General features: G+C 40.4%; 2 protein-coding genes across 3 annotated transcripts in view; both read right to left on the bottom strand.

Moving 5' to 3' along the window:
* Positions 1 to 5890, bottom strand: part of ADPRHL1 (ADP-ribosylhydrolase like 1) — a 23715-nt gene extending 17825 nt beyond the window's left edge. The window contains exons 1-3 of one of the 2 annotated variants that reach the window (XM_009870076.1): positions 5860 to 5890; positions 4494 to 4772; positions 489 to 653 (exon numbers count right to left, since the gene is read on the bottom strand). In XM_009870076.1, coding sequence (XP_009868378.1) covers positions 489 to 653; positions 4494 to 4707 — 379 coding nt within the window. In that variant the 5' untranslated portion in view covers positions 4708 to 4772; positions 5860 to 5890. Of the gene's footprint in view, positions 1 to 488; positions 654 to 4493; positions 5000 to 5859 lie in introns of those variants that run through there. The other variant, XM_009870075.1, reaches the window with a different exon arrangement.
* Positions 5891 to 11579: 5689 nt separating this feature from the next.
* Positions 11580 to 14770, bottom strand: LOC104274438 (DCN1-like protein 2). The gene is made up of 3 exons (XM_009870074.1): positions 14692 to 14770; positions 12837 to 12933; positions 11580 to 12113 (listed from the first exon to the last, which is right to left on the bottom strand). Exons 1-3 carry the CDS (start codon positions 14764 to 14766, stop codon positions 12034 to 12036), a joined length of 252 nt encoding a protein of 83 aa, XP_009868376.1. The 5' UTR covers positions 14767 to 14770; the 3' UTR covers positions 11580 to 12033.
* Between the last annotated feature and the right edge of the window lie 941 nt (positions 14771 to 15711).

Here is a 15711-nt window from a genome sequence, read left to right as displayed (position 1 = left end):
TAGGAATATCAGTGATTACCAGCAGAACAGTCATAGTTGTTAGCAGTGCATCCACCTGGAGGAAAGTCTCTGCTTTACCCCCAAATGAACGCATTGGTTCTTAGAGCAATTCGTAGGCTTGGCTTTTGGTTTCATCTCTGCCGTCACTGACCCAAGACTACAAATGTTTGAAGGAAAAATGGTAGAAAATATTTCTTAAAATAACCATTAAACTCAAGGACAAGGATCTGGACCCCGAGGCACAAAGCCAAGAACAAAGTCTCTTTAAATAGACGTTAAAGAGGGTAGGGTTCATTTACGAGAGGACATAGTGCCCTACAGAAGGAATTCCTGGCAGATCTCCTGCCATCCTCAGGCAAACATGGGAACGTTTCAGGGGTAGTAGCTTTGATGTCAGGGGGAAAAGGGAAACGATTTCCATATAGCCACAAACACTGAAAGTATGCATTATTCAAGCCAGGAACTACAAATGGAAATCAGTACCGTACCCTTTTCATTGAACGGCGTGTGCCAAGCGAGAAGGTAGTTGTCTGGTTTTAATTCCCTGCAGCCTTCGATGGTAGCAGGGTCTGGCCGCCTCCCTGAGAGCTTGTCGATAGCATCCACGTAGCGTTTTACCAGCTCCCGGTACAGGTCTTCTAAACACCAGTAATCTGCTCAGAGGAGGGAAGAGAAGGTTGGTATGTGAAGGCAGGAGAGAGCACTGGAAACAAACAAGCAAGTTCACTATGCATTTAAAGAATGTTCCTATTTCCACCTCCAGTACACCGAGCTGTGTTTCTGGTGCCACTGTCAACACGTTTTTGCGCACCACGAGAGTGGGCTGGAGGGAGAACAGTCTCACATCTCTGTTCTCATCTTTTCCAGTTTTCCTTTCCTTTAATGAGAAAGATGAAGACAGTCTGTCCATCAACAGTAGCTGCTCAGGGGCTTTATTTAGACTCTGGTGTAAAGTATTTACAGAAGTGTATAATTGCAAGGTGAGTGTGCTGCTGCCGTGGGGACTGGGTGTGCACATGAAGCCAGCTGTGCCTGGCTCTGCCTATGCCTTTGTGCTCATCTGCAGGCACAAATACAATTTAAAAATGAGAGCTTGTTTTTTAAATTACCACTGAATCGTTAAAACAAGATATGCATGATTAAGTGCAAAAGCAAGTTAATGACCTTGTCTTTTAACCTGTTTTTTACGTTTATTTTGTCTATAAGTTGTAGGTCTTTCAAGCAGGGATCCCAATATCTTATGTCAGTGCAGTAACCACAACAGCAAGCTTTTGCAAAAATTATTAAACAGATCAGTAAAAGTAGTGAATACCTGCAGTCAGTAGCAGAAAAATTTCTTTCTGGAATAAGTTCACTAAGAATATCTGTTGACTATTTTTACCCAGGCCTACACTCTTGCCTAAGGAGGAACCTTCCCCCTGTTAAACACATACTGGTACTTCAGCATAGCTGCTTCTCCCAGCTGCCATTGTGTGTTGTTGTGCTTGAGGAGCATTGTCCTCAGCTCTTGCAGAGGAAGATCTTCCACTGGCATCTGTAACAGTTATGTAATCAGTGGGACCCGAGGAGGCTGCCAGGATTTGTCCATTTATGCCTTTTCTATATACTTAGAAAAACCCCGTTTAATAGTGGGTGTGACTCATAGATTGACAAAGCAGGGTAAGTCCTTCTAAAAATATCTTCATTTTGTCAAAGATCAGTGATTTCTTGAAATTCACAACAGAGATTTAATTTAAAAGTAAGTTTGGAACCCTGTAAACCAGAGCCAGTCAAAAGTACCAGTTATGCAGACAGGTGAATAAAGAAGATGCAGAGTAAATCCAAGATTTCTCTCCTTTCACATAAGAAAATAGCCTATCACACTGTCCACCCCACATACTATCTTAAAGAAAAAAGATAAGTTCAAGCTACTGACTCTTTTCAGATTTAGGAATCAGGTATCAGTTTATCTGAATGGGAGCCAGGGGTAGGATTTACCACCCAGCAGCTTCTGCAGAAGCCTTGTCCCCAGAGCCAGGGTCCCTGTGGTCCAGTTCCTCCAGGCTGATGAGTTCCCACCCCTGGAGCCAGGCTGATGTCTCAGCCATCAGGTTGCTAGGACAGGTTCTTTCTCTAGAAATGAACTCCTATATTTTTTTAAACCCATGTTTAGTTCAGAGGAGAAAAGGTTTTCCTCGTTGCAGGGATAGTTCCCCAGTTTTTGCTGATGCTGCTCTCATTGTCCATTATGGGACAGTTTCCTGCTGGAAGGAAAAGGAAAGGTTTTTCCTTCAGTGTAGGATCAACCTTTCAGGCTGTGCACATGGTGGATTTGGGGAGCACCAGCTCAGCTTGTCACAGCGCCCACAGCCCCCACTGCTTCTGCCCGTGGCCCTACGGGGATGTCCTCCATGCAGCCAGCAAAGTGCTGGCTAAAATTGCCTCCTGGGATGAGAACTCCATCCTTAACACAAATCTCCACCTCAGGCACAGCTGCTGCTGCAGCCTCAGGCTGGAAACTCCTCCGAGGGCAGTGGCTCATGATGGGACCTCACAGCCAGCCTAAGCCTGGGCGCGTCCATCCCAGCCTGCGAGCATCCTGCATGGATGGACCAGCAGTTATGGACCCAGCCATCCAGCAAGGTGAACAGGACGGTGCAGGGAGCAAGGCATTGAGGAACAGCAGTATTTTTATTGCTTAACTCCCCCTTTTTTTTCCTTTTTTTTGGGGGGGGGGAGGGTAGGGGGTTAGTTCCAGGTACCCAATGTGTTCTTTAAAATTCAAATCTACAGAGTAGTGAGGGCTCCACGCTACACAAAGAAAGCAGGTCCCTGGGGCCAGTGGTTGCAGCTGCCTTCAGCCTTGCGGACCCGTGTTCACCTTCTTTCGCTTCACTCTGTTAACTTGATCGGTGATTCAGCATGGGCACATAGACTGGGTTATGAGCAAGCCCAGTGGCTTTTTTTGTGTTTCCCTTGGTGGGAGGACACCTTGCAGTGGGCAGGAGAGGTTCTGTTTCCCTTGATCCCTTTGTGGGAAGCAGAGAGAAGGACTCACTTTCCCGTATTCGCTAATGTTACTGTGAAATGAAGGTTTCTTACTAAAATTTCCCGCTGCAGCTTGTTGCTTTCTCACCAGCCCATAAAAGTACCTTTTAAAAAACTTGTCTGATCAGGTCAAGGAAGTGAGTGTAGGACAAACACAGCCAACTGGAATTGTACCCAAGACTTTATTTTCTTAAGAGCCAAAGTGCTCCTGCTGTATTTAAGAAATAAGGCTCATTATTTTACTAACTGGCTTCATTACTCAGAAGTTACAGTTTTAAAGAGTCCAATAAGCAAGAAACATATGATATGCATTTAATCATATCCTATATTCAGAAATATATTAGTCATATTTTTTCTTGATAGACTGACACCTTGCCCTTATCTTTAGTGTATTAGCTACCCCTTAAATCATTGGTTAGCTAATAGGGAAGTATGAAGTGTCCAACACACTCTTAAACTGATCTCTATATACTAAATTTAGAGAAGACTGCAAGCAGGCAGATAAAGCAGCGAAACAGAAGCACAAACAAAATTTCATTGAAATGTAGGCTACCTAGCTACATTGTGAGCTTCTGCTACTGCTAGTTACTCTCTGTTTTAAGAAAAATCAGGAACATTTTGACATAGATTTAAAAATTGGTTTATTCTGAAGAGGCAAAATACTGCTGAATGGTCACTGTCTTCTTCTGGTGTACTTTTGATGATGATTTTGACAGTCTCAGAAATCTCTAGTTTGATAGGTAAGGTGTTGATACAGATATCACCATATCTTTAAAAAGACTATTCCTGCCTTAAGAAAAAACAAATGTTTCTCTCGAACTATTGTGATTTTTAGGAGACATATATTAGTAACTTCCACTATTCTGATAGACTGTATTATAAACATAGATTGTTAGAAAATTTTTTAGGCTGAAGATCCAGAGCTCTCCTTATAAAGCAAACTGTTCCTTTTCTGGCCTTTCAGGTACAACCCTTCACCCACAGGGCAGCAAAGATGAGACAGCACTAGTATCTGAAAGAGGTATTAAGATGACTCTACTCCAGCCTGGAGTTCTGGACACAAACATGTTAAAAATGCACCTAGAAGAGCTCTTATCTTTTATAGAAGAATCTCTAGTGGCTATACTGACGTATTCCAGCGTACAGCTTACCCACTTAGCAATTGTTTTTGTTATGCTGGACATACGGTGTTTTAATCCTTAAGCTTTAACCAACTGCATAAATCTAGGGAAAATATTAGGAAAGTCCCTCCACACTCAAGAAATCACAACTCCCCGGTTTGTGTGGTGGTCACAGGATTATGCTCATGGACGGGAACAGCTAATGCACATTATCATTCCCATAAGCAGCATTTCTGACAGGCTTTCTCACAACTTCCCCAGCACTCAGGCTCATTTTAAGAAACACGGCAGCTGGACGGTTTCGTTCCTTTCCAGACTTGTGTTCGCTAGTCCCATTGTACCTACCTGTGATGACAGCCTCTGCCGTAGCCATGTGCATGAGCGTGTTGTCACTTACTGGCCACTTGTCGGGAGACAGCACCAGGTTCTCAAGCCCTCCAATTTCCTTCAGCTCCTGCTGGATTTTTGCACCCAGGGCATTGTTTTCTCGGGAGAAATTGCGATAACCAAGCGCATCCCCTACCCCAGCCAGCACAAGCGCAGCCTTAAATTTATCCATCCCCAAGACACTTTCTGCTTTCCTTTTGTCCGAGACAGCCACCGATTCTCGATCTTCCTTTGTTCCTTTGCCTCCGGCTCAGCTCCTCTGACAATTTATATCAGCCATTGTGTCACACCGAGAGCGCTCTCTATAAGGCAAGGACTTCCTTTTCTGGCTCTGCAGATGCCATCCCTTGTCCGGGGTCTGACAGAGAGGAAATATTTCATAACCCAGGGATTTTGCAGGGGCTTTGTTCAATGGGACTGCAAGAGGAGACCCACAAAGTGAAGTGCAAAAGCCTCGTTTCTGCAGCCCAGTGTAAAGCAAGCCAGGAAATCCTCAGCCCTACCCAGCGTAAGTAACTCTACACCCAGAAAAACAGATGCCTCCACAGGGGTGTTTATTTATTTAATAACTTGTAAATTAATGTATTTTCCTGCCATTTTCTGATATGCTGGAGGCAGCCCCCCTTTCAGGGATGAGTCAGAAGGAAAGCCTCTGATCAAAGGGGTTTCTGGCCTCTGTAAACACTAGAATGAAGGGATAGGCAATAAGAAATCCAGTCAAATGCAGACGACCTCTCCCATTTCTAATTATGCCCCGTGGAGATACTTTTTAAATGGTTTTCTTGCTCTGTTCCACCTAGCACAATAATATTTTGTTAATTCACTGCCCTCCTGGATAAACACTGAGCAAAACACCAACTTCAATCTCATGCCTCTTACTTCCTGGCAAAGAGTGACTTTTTCCCTAAGGCTGAGCTCAGGTGCAGCCCACATTTGGACTCTGGAAGGAAACTATTTGAACGATGTATTTAAAGAGCATCCTGTGAGTCTAAGAAATTTCACGTATGAAGAAATCTCAGTAAGAACGGAGCTTTATTAATATCATCCTTTCCATCCTTTCAAACTTGATGACTTCTGCCATTATGTGCTTCATTCTGGTATTGCAGGTTTTTTTTGTACTTCTGCCACACAGTGTAAGAAGGGCCTCTGTAGTCTTGCAGCTTTTAGAACATATTTCGCCCACAAACACATGTGTAGGCAAAACTCATCTTCCTTCAAGGGGTCCCCTGAGACTGACTCAGACTGGTTCTGAGTCACCATCTATGCTATCCTAAAGACTCACAAATTACTACTACTTTGAGGGTAGAAATACAAATGTAAATACAAAGTTAGGCAGATAAAGAGAAAGCTTTGGTTGGTTTGACTGGAATTTTGATAAAGGATACCCGGGGAAAGGTGTTTGTTTTCCTTTGATCTTTTTTGGAAAGCAATACTGACAGCAATTTGGATGGAAAAGGCCAGAACTCCTATCACCCAGAGCAGCGAGCAGTTACTCATGGACTGAGTTATTGGCACAAGCAAAAACATCCCTGTACTTCACAAGAAACTTTAATGCAGCTTCAGAACACAGAGAAGCATCGCCATCCCTGTTTGACGCTACAAGAAATAAAGTGCCAAACTGGTGAAAGTAGCCTCTGTTACTACCCTCTTGTTTTAAAGATCAGGACCTGAGTATTAAGAAGAGGACACAATTACCTGTTAAGCTATCAGGGGTATGATGTAGGATGTAGGGACCCCAGCAGATGCAGAGCCAAGTGTTCAACAGTGGGGCCGTGGCCACCACCCGCTAAAGCTGGCTTGCTGCAAGCAGCGAGGATGCCAGCCCCTCTGCCCCGCTTGGCTATGGGAACAAGCATCACCTGCCACAAGTGGGGCATTTAAACAATGTAAAGGTAATATTAGAGCCAGCCCTGCATTTCCACAGTTGCCTCAGATCTCCATTACTTCTGCAGCACCCACCCCTTCTCTATGCACACGGAGCATTACGATTTGGAAACACGTGAGAATTTGAACGTGCAAAGCGAGAGCAGGAGAAAACACCTGCTGAGGCACAGTGGCCTCATCAGATGGAAGGTTCCTTCCTGAAAATGGGCAAAGCTATTCTTAGTTTTCCATTTATCTCTTCCTTCTGGATGTGGCTGGCTGCTGCACTGCCCTTTCACCTCCTGTGGACTTTACCCAGTTGCACGCACACTTGGCTGCTTGTAACACAGCCCAAATTAGAAATAAAACCTTTGGCCTTAGAAATAACGAAAACCCATAGACGTTCTGTTTTTCAGCTCTGCAAACAGAACATACAACAAGGAATTGTTTTTATTTAATTTGTTTATTACACACGGTCTCCTTTTCAAGTGCTACTTCCAGCCACTATGAGCTTTCTGGGCAGAGGTAGGTTATGCACACTGATATCTACTCCTTCTCCCCCCAAAGGATACATTTTGTAAAACATTATGCTCAAATGTCTTAAACACAGCCAAAATACAGCATAAGATATATAAGCATCCACTTATCTTACATATTCACAAAAGGGAAAAACCCAAACAAGTAGAGTTGGCAAAAAATATTTGGCAAATACTAAATCAAATAAAAACGCAGCTTTGGTGTCCTCTCAGCAGTGTACACAGAACTGCTTTCAGATGAAAAAAGGAATGGGAAGGCAGGACAGAGCAAAGACTTGCATTGGTGGCAACATGCTGTTACTTCAGCTCAACTGCATTTGAAATCCTGCATGAGGACATGAAAGGATGCCTTCAGCAAACTGGGCTCCACCTGCCTCCTCCATCCAACGGGACACGAACAAGCGATGTCCACCACTCCGGAGAGGGCTCTTGAGCTACACAGGCACTTGGCTTTTCTGAGTAAATGAACCGGCGAACGGAGCAGGAGCTGAAACTGCTCTGTCAACACAAGATCTTCAGTATTTTAAGCTAAAAGAAGACTACAGCCCAACTGCTTCACCCACGAGTGATGGTGCTCCTACCACTCAAAGACGCTCAGCAGAGAAATGCCCTTGATTCTAAGTTCACCCATCCAAAGGATGCAGAGCGTATCCTGGAAAAGGAGGGTTGACACCAAGTGGGTGTCAGGCTTCTGTCAGAGCTGCATCTTTGCAGCTGCTGAAGTGAAGGGTTTCACTTTGGCAACAGGATCATTCCTTTAGGAATGATGCTAATTATAGAACACATTCATTGAGATCCAGGAAAAAATAGACTGGTTTTGCTGAATTCTTTAATAGTGGGGATGAATCATTTTCATACAGCCTTACACCGCTGCCTTTAAGGAAAAACATGCCGTTAACACTACCGCATGGACTTCTTTCTTCTTTAGCCTCTTGACAGAAAGCCTATGTCATGACATCAAGCATAGAGGGTTTGCTGAACAACAAATAAGTGTATTTCACTGCTTGTAAAAGAGGCACAAGAAAAACCACATGGGGATCAGTCAAGCATACACACCAACAAGAGGAAGTATCCTAATAATTATACTCAGTTAAAATTTGAATGCCCATAAGCTTTCCCAGACTTTTCTCACTAAGAGGTGCAAATTGTACCTGCTAATCTGAAATACAGTATTTTCTACATGTCACTGTAGAGATAGTTGCAGCTGCAGACCCCTCTGTCAACAGATTATAACAAAAGAAGCCCATTTCAGAGGTGCGTCATCCTCACCTAATTCTACCCAGCACACTGTATACCATGCAAAGATCAGGAAACATGCTGAATATTTTTTTAAAAAAAGGTTCTCATGGTTGTAAAACATGATGCTTTTTCCCTTTCAGGAGGGCTGGGCCTTTTGGTGTGCCACGTGCTGGTTGCCATCAGCTGGGGGAAGCCACTGGTGCCAACACTCAAGACGGAAAGGAGCTTGCCACGCTTCAAGCTTCAGTAGTTTCACTGTGAGAGGAGAAGGAAGACAAGCTCATGTGATGCCAAAGCAGTCCAGTGGCTGGTGAAAGCGCTGGGGAGGGATGCCAGCTGGGAGAGCAGAGAGGAAAATTTATTTGATTTAAATTTTCGGAAGAGGACAGTTGCACACATACCTCTAAGGGTCTTTGCAGAGACTTCTGAGCAAGCTGCTTCTCCCGCAGAGCTCAGAGCCAGGAATGAGCACGGCTTTCGATGCATTTACACCTCGTCTGGCTGGCACGAACTAAAGACACAAACTGCAAAGAGTTGGGCTGCTAGCAGGTACGTGCAGCGGATGCAGCACTGCAGCTAGACACACCGAGCTTCTTAAAAGCTTCAAGGTGATACAGATGAGCCAACTGGACATTTACTATAAGTGCTCAAAAATTAACATTTCATCCCTGACCTCCTGATTGATGGAACAATAATGCAAGAATCTAATAAATTAATTAGAAAACAAAAAACCCCACCCAAACTATTTGCCTTTGCGAGGCTTGCAAAGCAGAAAGCTGACAAAAACCATACAGACATCTCATGTGACTGACTTCAATCCTTTATGTTGACAGTCTATTTATTCCTTTTTCCATAGCCACAAAATTTACATATGTACAGCTCACTCAGCAGCAAATCTCTCAGGTGCATTGAATGAGCAGATGCCTGCAGGTTTGCTCTCCTTGGCATGACACACACAATAAATCACATTTAAATTTAGAATTGGCAAGTACAAATCCCATGGCTCAGTTTCAAACTCTCAAGGATGCAAAACCAAGCAACTTGGCACCAAGTTTAAAAATACATACAGCGCGTCTAGGAACTAACACTGTACGCAGTGAACAAGTTGAAGACATCTGTACCATTTATGATTATGAATTGATCAGCCTAGGTGTTACCACTCTACTGGCTTACCTCAAAAGCAAGTCAGAATGCCCTGCAAAGTGGAACTGTGGACAGCAACAAATTATTAAAATATAAGGAACTCGTAACTTGAAAGCAGTTCACCTGCATTAATTTTATGAGTGTTCAAGTGTGAATGTGTTACTTTGTGCTATTATTTATGGGAATGTAAAATACATACATGGTTTCAAACGGGTAGAAGACTAGGAAGAACAAAAGAAAAAAGAAAAGCGTACTGTGACTAGGAAGGTGGCTGATAAGGCACAACTCCTGTCGTAAGAGTATTTTGTCCACTTTTCCTCTGTTAGAAGGGGTCTTCCATGAAGGATCCTCACAGGACTGAGGCTTAAGAGTAAGTGAAAAAGTGTGTATATACAGAAACTGAACACTGTGCTAAGCACCTTCCTTTTTCCTCATATTAGCAAGGCAAAAAACCTCAACCCACGTGCATTTTTTATGCTCTATTTATTTCAAAAGGTAGAAGGTTCATCAGGTTGATTTGAGGGAGTTCTCAGCATGAACAACTGTTTCAGAAGCTCTAGCACTATGAAACTATTCAACTACATCACATCCCAACAGATTAAACTACTTCTGGCCAGTTATATTATAGCTATATATTTTAAGTGGCAATTGTGTGAATAACAGGAGTAGGTCTATCAAACACGTTGAAAAAAGTGGATAATACTGTTTTTAAATCTCTGTTGACTTCTGAAGAATACTTGGGCTTATGCACACAAGTGCCCTTCTAAAAAGATGCAGTCAGAAAGCAGTAATTTAGCTTAATGTTACCCCAAACTCTACACATAAGAGAGAAGCAGCTGAAGACGGAGACACTGACACCCAGTGGCTCCCATGCAAGATCTTAATATTTAAAAATACCCTTCAGGTAAGAAGACCACTACTAATAAATCATTTGTAACTTGCCTTCTGCACTCTCATTCATGAAAAAAAATTGCTTATTTGTTCAAACGTCCTAATTTTGCTTTTTCAAGATCATACACAACTGAAATTCTCTCAAGCAGAAGAATGAAGGTAATCCTTCTGTATGCAGCACGTGCAGTTGTTCTTGCAGGCTGGATTGACATAAATGAAAGTCAACTGCTTACAGGAACTCTAAATGTTAGAGTTTAAGAGAATATTGTAAGCTTTTATACCCTCACAACTGCAAAAATAAATTAGTATGCTGCCATGCAATACTTAAATGAGTCGATGTGATCCAAATGAATAAAAATTACGTAACTTAACGCACTATTTTCTCCAAAATTTTCTTACACCTATTCAGCTCTGACTACAGAAAATATATTGATCACAGCTGTATATACTATTTAGTAATTCTTTGTTTCAACAAACTTTTACAGCAGCTATGACAACTCATTTTGATGAGGTAGCATTTAAAAGAGCCCTCAATGAAGATGTGTTCAGTAGTTTCTGGTAAAACTTTTGGTGCTTAGGTGTTGGAACACTTCACACTCTGTACATTGATGGCTGGTGAAAGGGGAGAAACAAACGACTAAACAAATTCAGATTTGGTGAAAACTGGTCCAACTCCACTAGCCTTGAGATCAACAATACTGCTGCATTAATTTACTCTTCCTCCTCTTAAATAAATAAAATCGAATGCACAATACATCCAGAAGCATGAATGCCTACCATTATTAATATAAAGTCTCTTCACCTCTAACTATTTCTGCAAAGTGGAATCCAACTAGTTAAATCTTTAGGCTTGTTCACATTTATTTTCTGTGACAAAATAAGGAACTGCATTTATAACTATGTTGGATATAGGTGGAATTTATGATATGCTTCAGGCTACATATAAAACAAGTTTTGTATTCTAGCAGTTCAGGATTTAAAATAAATAAAACACATAATTGAAGACTAACTGAATTATGATAATCAAAAAGAGTTATAAAAGCATCTTTGGTTAGTTAACGTCTACTTTAAAATGGTTAATAAAAAAAGCTGGAGTTGCAACATAGCACAGAGCAGCAGGCCCTCCTCGGCAATGCTACATGTCCAAGCATCTCAAGGAGAACAATGAGGAAGTTAATCTTGCAGCGAGAAAACAAAAAACTGTGTGCAGTCAATCTCTACATCTAGGACTTAAAAATACAAGTTTAAAATTTTGGCAATAATTTTAAAAAACAAACAAACAAAAACATAAGTGTTTTTTGTTTCATTACAATTCTCTGTCGGGACAGATCCACAGAACTAACTTTTATAAAAATACAACATACTGCATATTTTTTATTTAGGGATTTAATTTATATACCACAAATACTGCTTTTAATATAAGTACAATATAATACAGCTTTATTTATGTAACTGCTGGTGTTCACTTTGGATCATGAACTGAATGGCATGCTGTGCTGTTGAAACTTTAATAAAACGGCCTCTAGTTAAAGTTCTTCAGAGTATAAAATCATGCAGAATCTACATCCTATATGATACAACCAGTACAATAATTGAAGCTGGTAGCCTACAAACAGCCTGGACTGTCTTCTGAGTTTGTTCTTGAAGCGTCCACAAGTCAGCCATCCTTTTCTTTAGGCAGAAAAGAAGAATTTCAGTTTTGTCTGCAGAACCTCATCACAACTGCTGACACCAGCGACAACAAAGTGCGCAGTTATCGGTCGACAAATCTTCATCACCCAACGCAGCTCAGAGCACGTGTTTAGTCCGCATCGGCAAGGCTGGGGTTAGGAAGTTTTGCGTTTTCCTCCTGTGACTACTGGTCGTGCATATTCCACAAAATCATCTATGAGAACAGGCCACGCTCCTAAAGTCAAGCAATCCAGAAATTAATATATTGTTATCAGAAATAAACTGGCGTAGTCTCTAAATGCAAAGGATCAGAAGGTCACTTTGACATTTCTAGCCTAGTACAGCTAACGTGCATGATATGATAAACACTTGAAAAAAGCACTTAACTAAACATGTGAATCTCTTCTTGCAGCAACAGTTCTCAGTACAAATAAAATGTAAAAACACCAACCATAGATATGAACACTACAAAGTTTACAAATATTAGTTGATAGCAAACCCATGGCATTCCTATTAGAGCCATTCATAACTAAGGAAATATTTCAGAACACAGCCACTCCAAACCAGGATTTGCAGGATGCGTAAGAGTGCAAGTTGCTTTTAAGTTAGTAAAAATACATCCATGCAGACATAAGTAGAAAAATTATGTATTTCCTTGCAGCTGGCAGCACTTTTGTACAAAAATAATAGTTTCACTAAAACTCTCACAGCATAACGGTTTCAAATAGCATGTGCTATATCATGGTGTGAATTTTTTTACTTCTAATTACGTATTACAGCAAACTAGTCAACCTTCTTATCAGTACTGTTTCGACAACAAGTATGACACTATATTTGCAGTTAAACGTTTAAGGGTAAACAGATTATGACAGAAGGCAGCAGCATGCTCTGTTGTTTGTTTACAGCAGTATTTTAATTCTGACGTACCAATTTCTGAAGATACTCAAATTTCACTTACCTTCTTCATCATAGTTGGACATATCATCTGCAATCATATTTCCAAAGTCTAACAAAAGATTCCAAGTATCTTTTGGAATTGACCTTTTATGATGTTCCTATAAAGGAGGGAAAAATGGTACTGTTCAATCCACACTGTTTTCAAATTCCATAGCAGAATTTTATATTGACATATAAAGAAATACGTTTTACAAGTGTTTCAAAATATATCGCAACCAAAGAAGGCAAAAAAGTTTGACAAGTCTCTGACAGTAATTTTATTTCTTCTGTTCTGCTTTTAGAGTATGTGTTCCTGCTTTATTACCTGAAGATAGCAGGTGACTGACAGGGAATTAAATTTCAACACCTAGTTCTGGTTTGCAGCAAAAAGTTGCAAATGCATGAAAAGACTTGCTTGGTGAAGGGTTGGGTTCTCTTTCATTTGTGATTTTGTGTTGTGGAGTGATTTTTTTTTATTACTATTATTTGTTTGAGGTATCTTTTTAAGCAGTAGTACTCTAATGTACTGAGAAGAACAAACTGCATTTCAGAAATCTGGAACTTGATCAAAATGAGATTGATGTCCAACACAAGAGCACACATGTCCTCTCACTCAAGCCAAAGGTCCTATCTTGACTGCAAAAAGTATGACAAGCAAACACACCTTCTGAAGAAGGTTCCTTAAAACAAAACACAACCAACAGTCTCCCCATCTAAAGAGTCATAACTTGCTTCTTTCTTAGATTGATTTTTTTAAAATCTAAAAAGTTTCCTCTAAAGTAAACATTCAGGTTTAATATTTGTAGCCAAGTAAGACAGTTCATACCACACCATCTGGGCTACTGCTTAGAGATCTGCAGAACTGGTTGTTGTAAGAAACTTGATCACATAGCCAAGTGGGGAAAAAACCGTTAAGACTTTTCATCAGTCACATCTATGGATCTGAGTGTGGATGTGTTAGGTGTATCAAGGCATGAAAATATGAAATGTTTTCAAAAGTTCTCTTGATGAAACTGGTACCTTCTTCAGAGAATAAAATAAATACACTGTCGAAAAATTTAGAAAAAAAAAATGAAGGAAATATTGCAAAAAGTATACACTTCTCCTATTAAGCACTGGCCATTAAGGAACAAAATGCAGAAGGACCTCTTAATTCTCCTAAACTACAGGTAAAAAGATAAATTGGAAAAAAATTATCAAGATAAGTTATACATTATGTAACATCACATAAAGTTCGCAGAAATGCAAATGTAGAAACACTGATGAATTAATCAGGTCTTTAATAAGAATATTTTGCAATTTCAAAAGTTTAATTTATGCATCCTTATTCCATTGCCCACAGAACTGCACTGGTAACAGAAAACTGTCAAGATCAGTTCACAGCTATTATCCAAAAAAATCAGTCAAAATAATTACTTAGACAAGAACTTATGCTTTAAAAGAAAAATCTCTCCAGTTAAGTCAGTCATAATAGAATCAACACTTTTAAAAGTCTGAGTTTGTGGCTTTAACACCACAAAAGTCAGGCCATGGCTGACAGTAAATCACAGCTGTCTTGAGAATAAAGACAACACAGGTTCAATCTACAGTCACATCTTCCTTTCATGCAGCAGCTTTCCTAAGTAGGAGGATACGAGATCAAACAAATGGAACGTGCCATTGCTTTGCTAAGTCTTTTTGCATTCTTCTCAATTTGAAAATTACATACAGATGGATTAATTTGGTTTGATTGAAGACGCTCCTCATACAATTTTTCAAAAAGGAAAAAGTTCCAAGGAACTGTTCAGACATCCTGTCTTTTTCTTCATTGTGAGCATGCAGCCTACACAGACAACTGTGGACTAAGACAGTCAGGAAGGAATATGGCATGTACTTACCAACAAAAATTTATTCCAAAGATCTAGAAACTTAAACCTTCCTGACAAGACTAAATTCCAATATGCAATTGCCATTTCTAGATCTGCAAAAGACAAAGAGACATGTAAATATTACAGCACATTATATATAATAAAACTCCTACGGGTAAACAATTAATGTTAAATCCAGTATATTATGATAGAAATGAGTAACATTCTTCTAATATCACCATAAAAATGATAAGGAACTGTTTTCTCTCACTGACCCAAAAGATGGAAGAAAAGCAGCAATGGTATAAATTGTATATTGAACATCACAATCATAAAGACTAAAATATTTTTGTCACCGTCCAGCAGTGCTGGATCAAAGCTACTTTCAAACTACAGAAACTGAACAAAAGTGTCAATAACTCTGTCTAAAAAAAAAAAAAAAAAAAAAAAAGAGTCCACCTCAAACTCAACAATGCACAATCACAGCAAATACTGACAGAAACACAAACATTAAGGTGCTAATTCCTGTTACTTTTTAGCATTTAGACACATTTTACCTCAAAGGGAATTTAAGGACACAAGAGAATTAAAAAAAAAAACCAAACAAAAGACTTGTGTTCTACAGCAGTCCTTACAACAATACTCTTCTTTTTTTTGGAATCATTCAGCAGACAAACTCCTGCAACCTGAGAATATAAGCACAAGCAAGCAGCCCTTATTCTGCATGAAGACCAACGATCTGAGAGAGCAGAGCTCAGCTCACGCACGTCAGCAGGCAGACACAGCCCGACCACACATCTAAGTGGAAAATGTTGGAGGAATATTAGATGGAGCACAAGGGTAGAAAGGATGTTTTCCTGAAGGAAAACTGTCAGGCTTCATTCTCAGCAACTCACAATACCTAATGGCTTTTGCGCTTGGTCCTCCAGGTAACAGTGCTAAATCCACAAAATAGAGCACAGCCTTCCTTAAACCACAAAGAGGTGTCAGTCTGTGCTTTCAGTGTAAAGTAAGTATAAACAAAAAACGAAACTTAACAGAGAGTATCCT

This window comes from Apaloderma vittatum, unplaced genomic scaffold (assembly GCF_000703405.1).
Source record: "Apaloderma vittatum isolate BGI_N311 unplaced genomic scaffold, ASM70340v1 scaffold19145, whole genome shotgun sequence".
Lineage (NCBI taxonomy): Eukaryota > Metazoa > Chordata > Aves > Trogoniformes > Trogonidae > Apaloderma > Apaloderma vittatum.
Note: the sequence above shows the minus strand (reverse complement) of the source record. Positions and strands in the feature narration are given on the sequence as shown.

Excerpts from the sequence above, each read along its gene's own strand:
- LOC104274438 (XM_009870074.1), bottom strand. The coding sequence starts at position 14,766 with ATGGCAATTGCATATTGGAATTTAGTCTTGTCAGGAAGGTTTAAGTTT. Across the intron at positions 12,934-14,691 it reads TTTGGAATAAATTTTTGTTG|GAACATCATAAAAGGTCAAT; the intron begins GTAAGTACATGC and ends CCTCCTTTATAG. Across the intron at positions 12,114-12,836 it reads GTCCAACTATGATGAAGAAG|GAGCGTGGCCTGTTCTCATA; the intron begins GTAAGTGAAATT and ends GCTTGACTTTAG.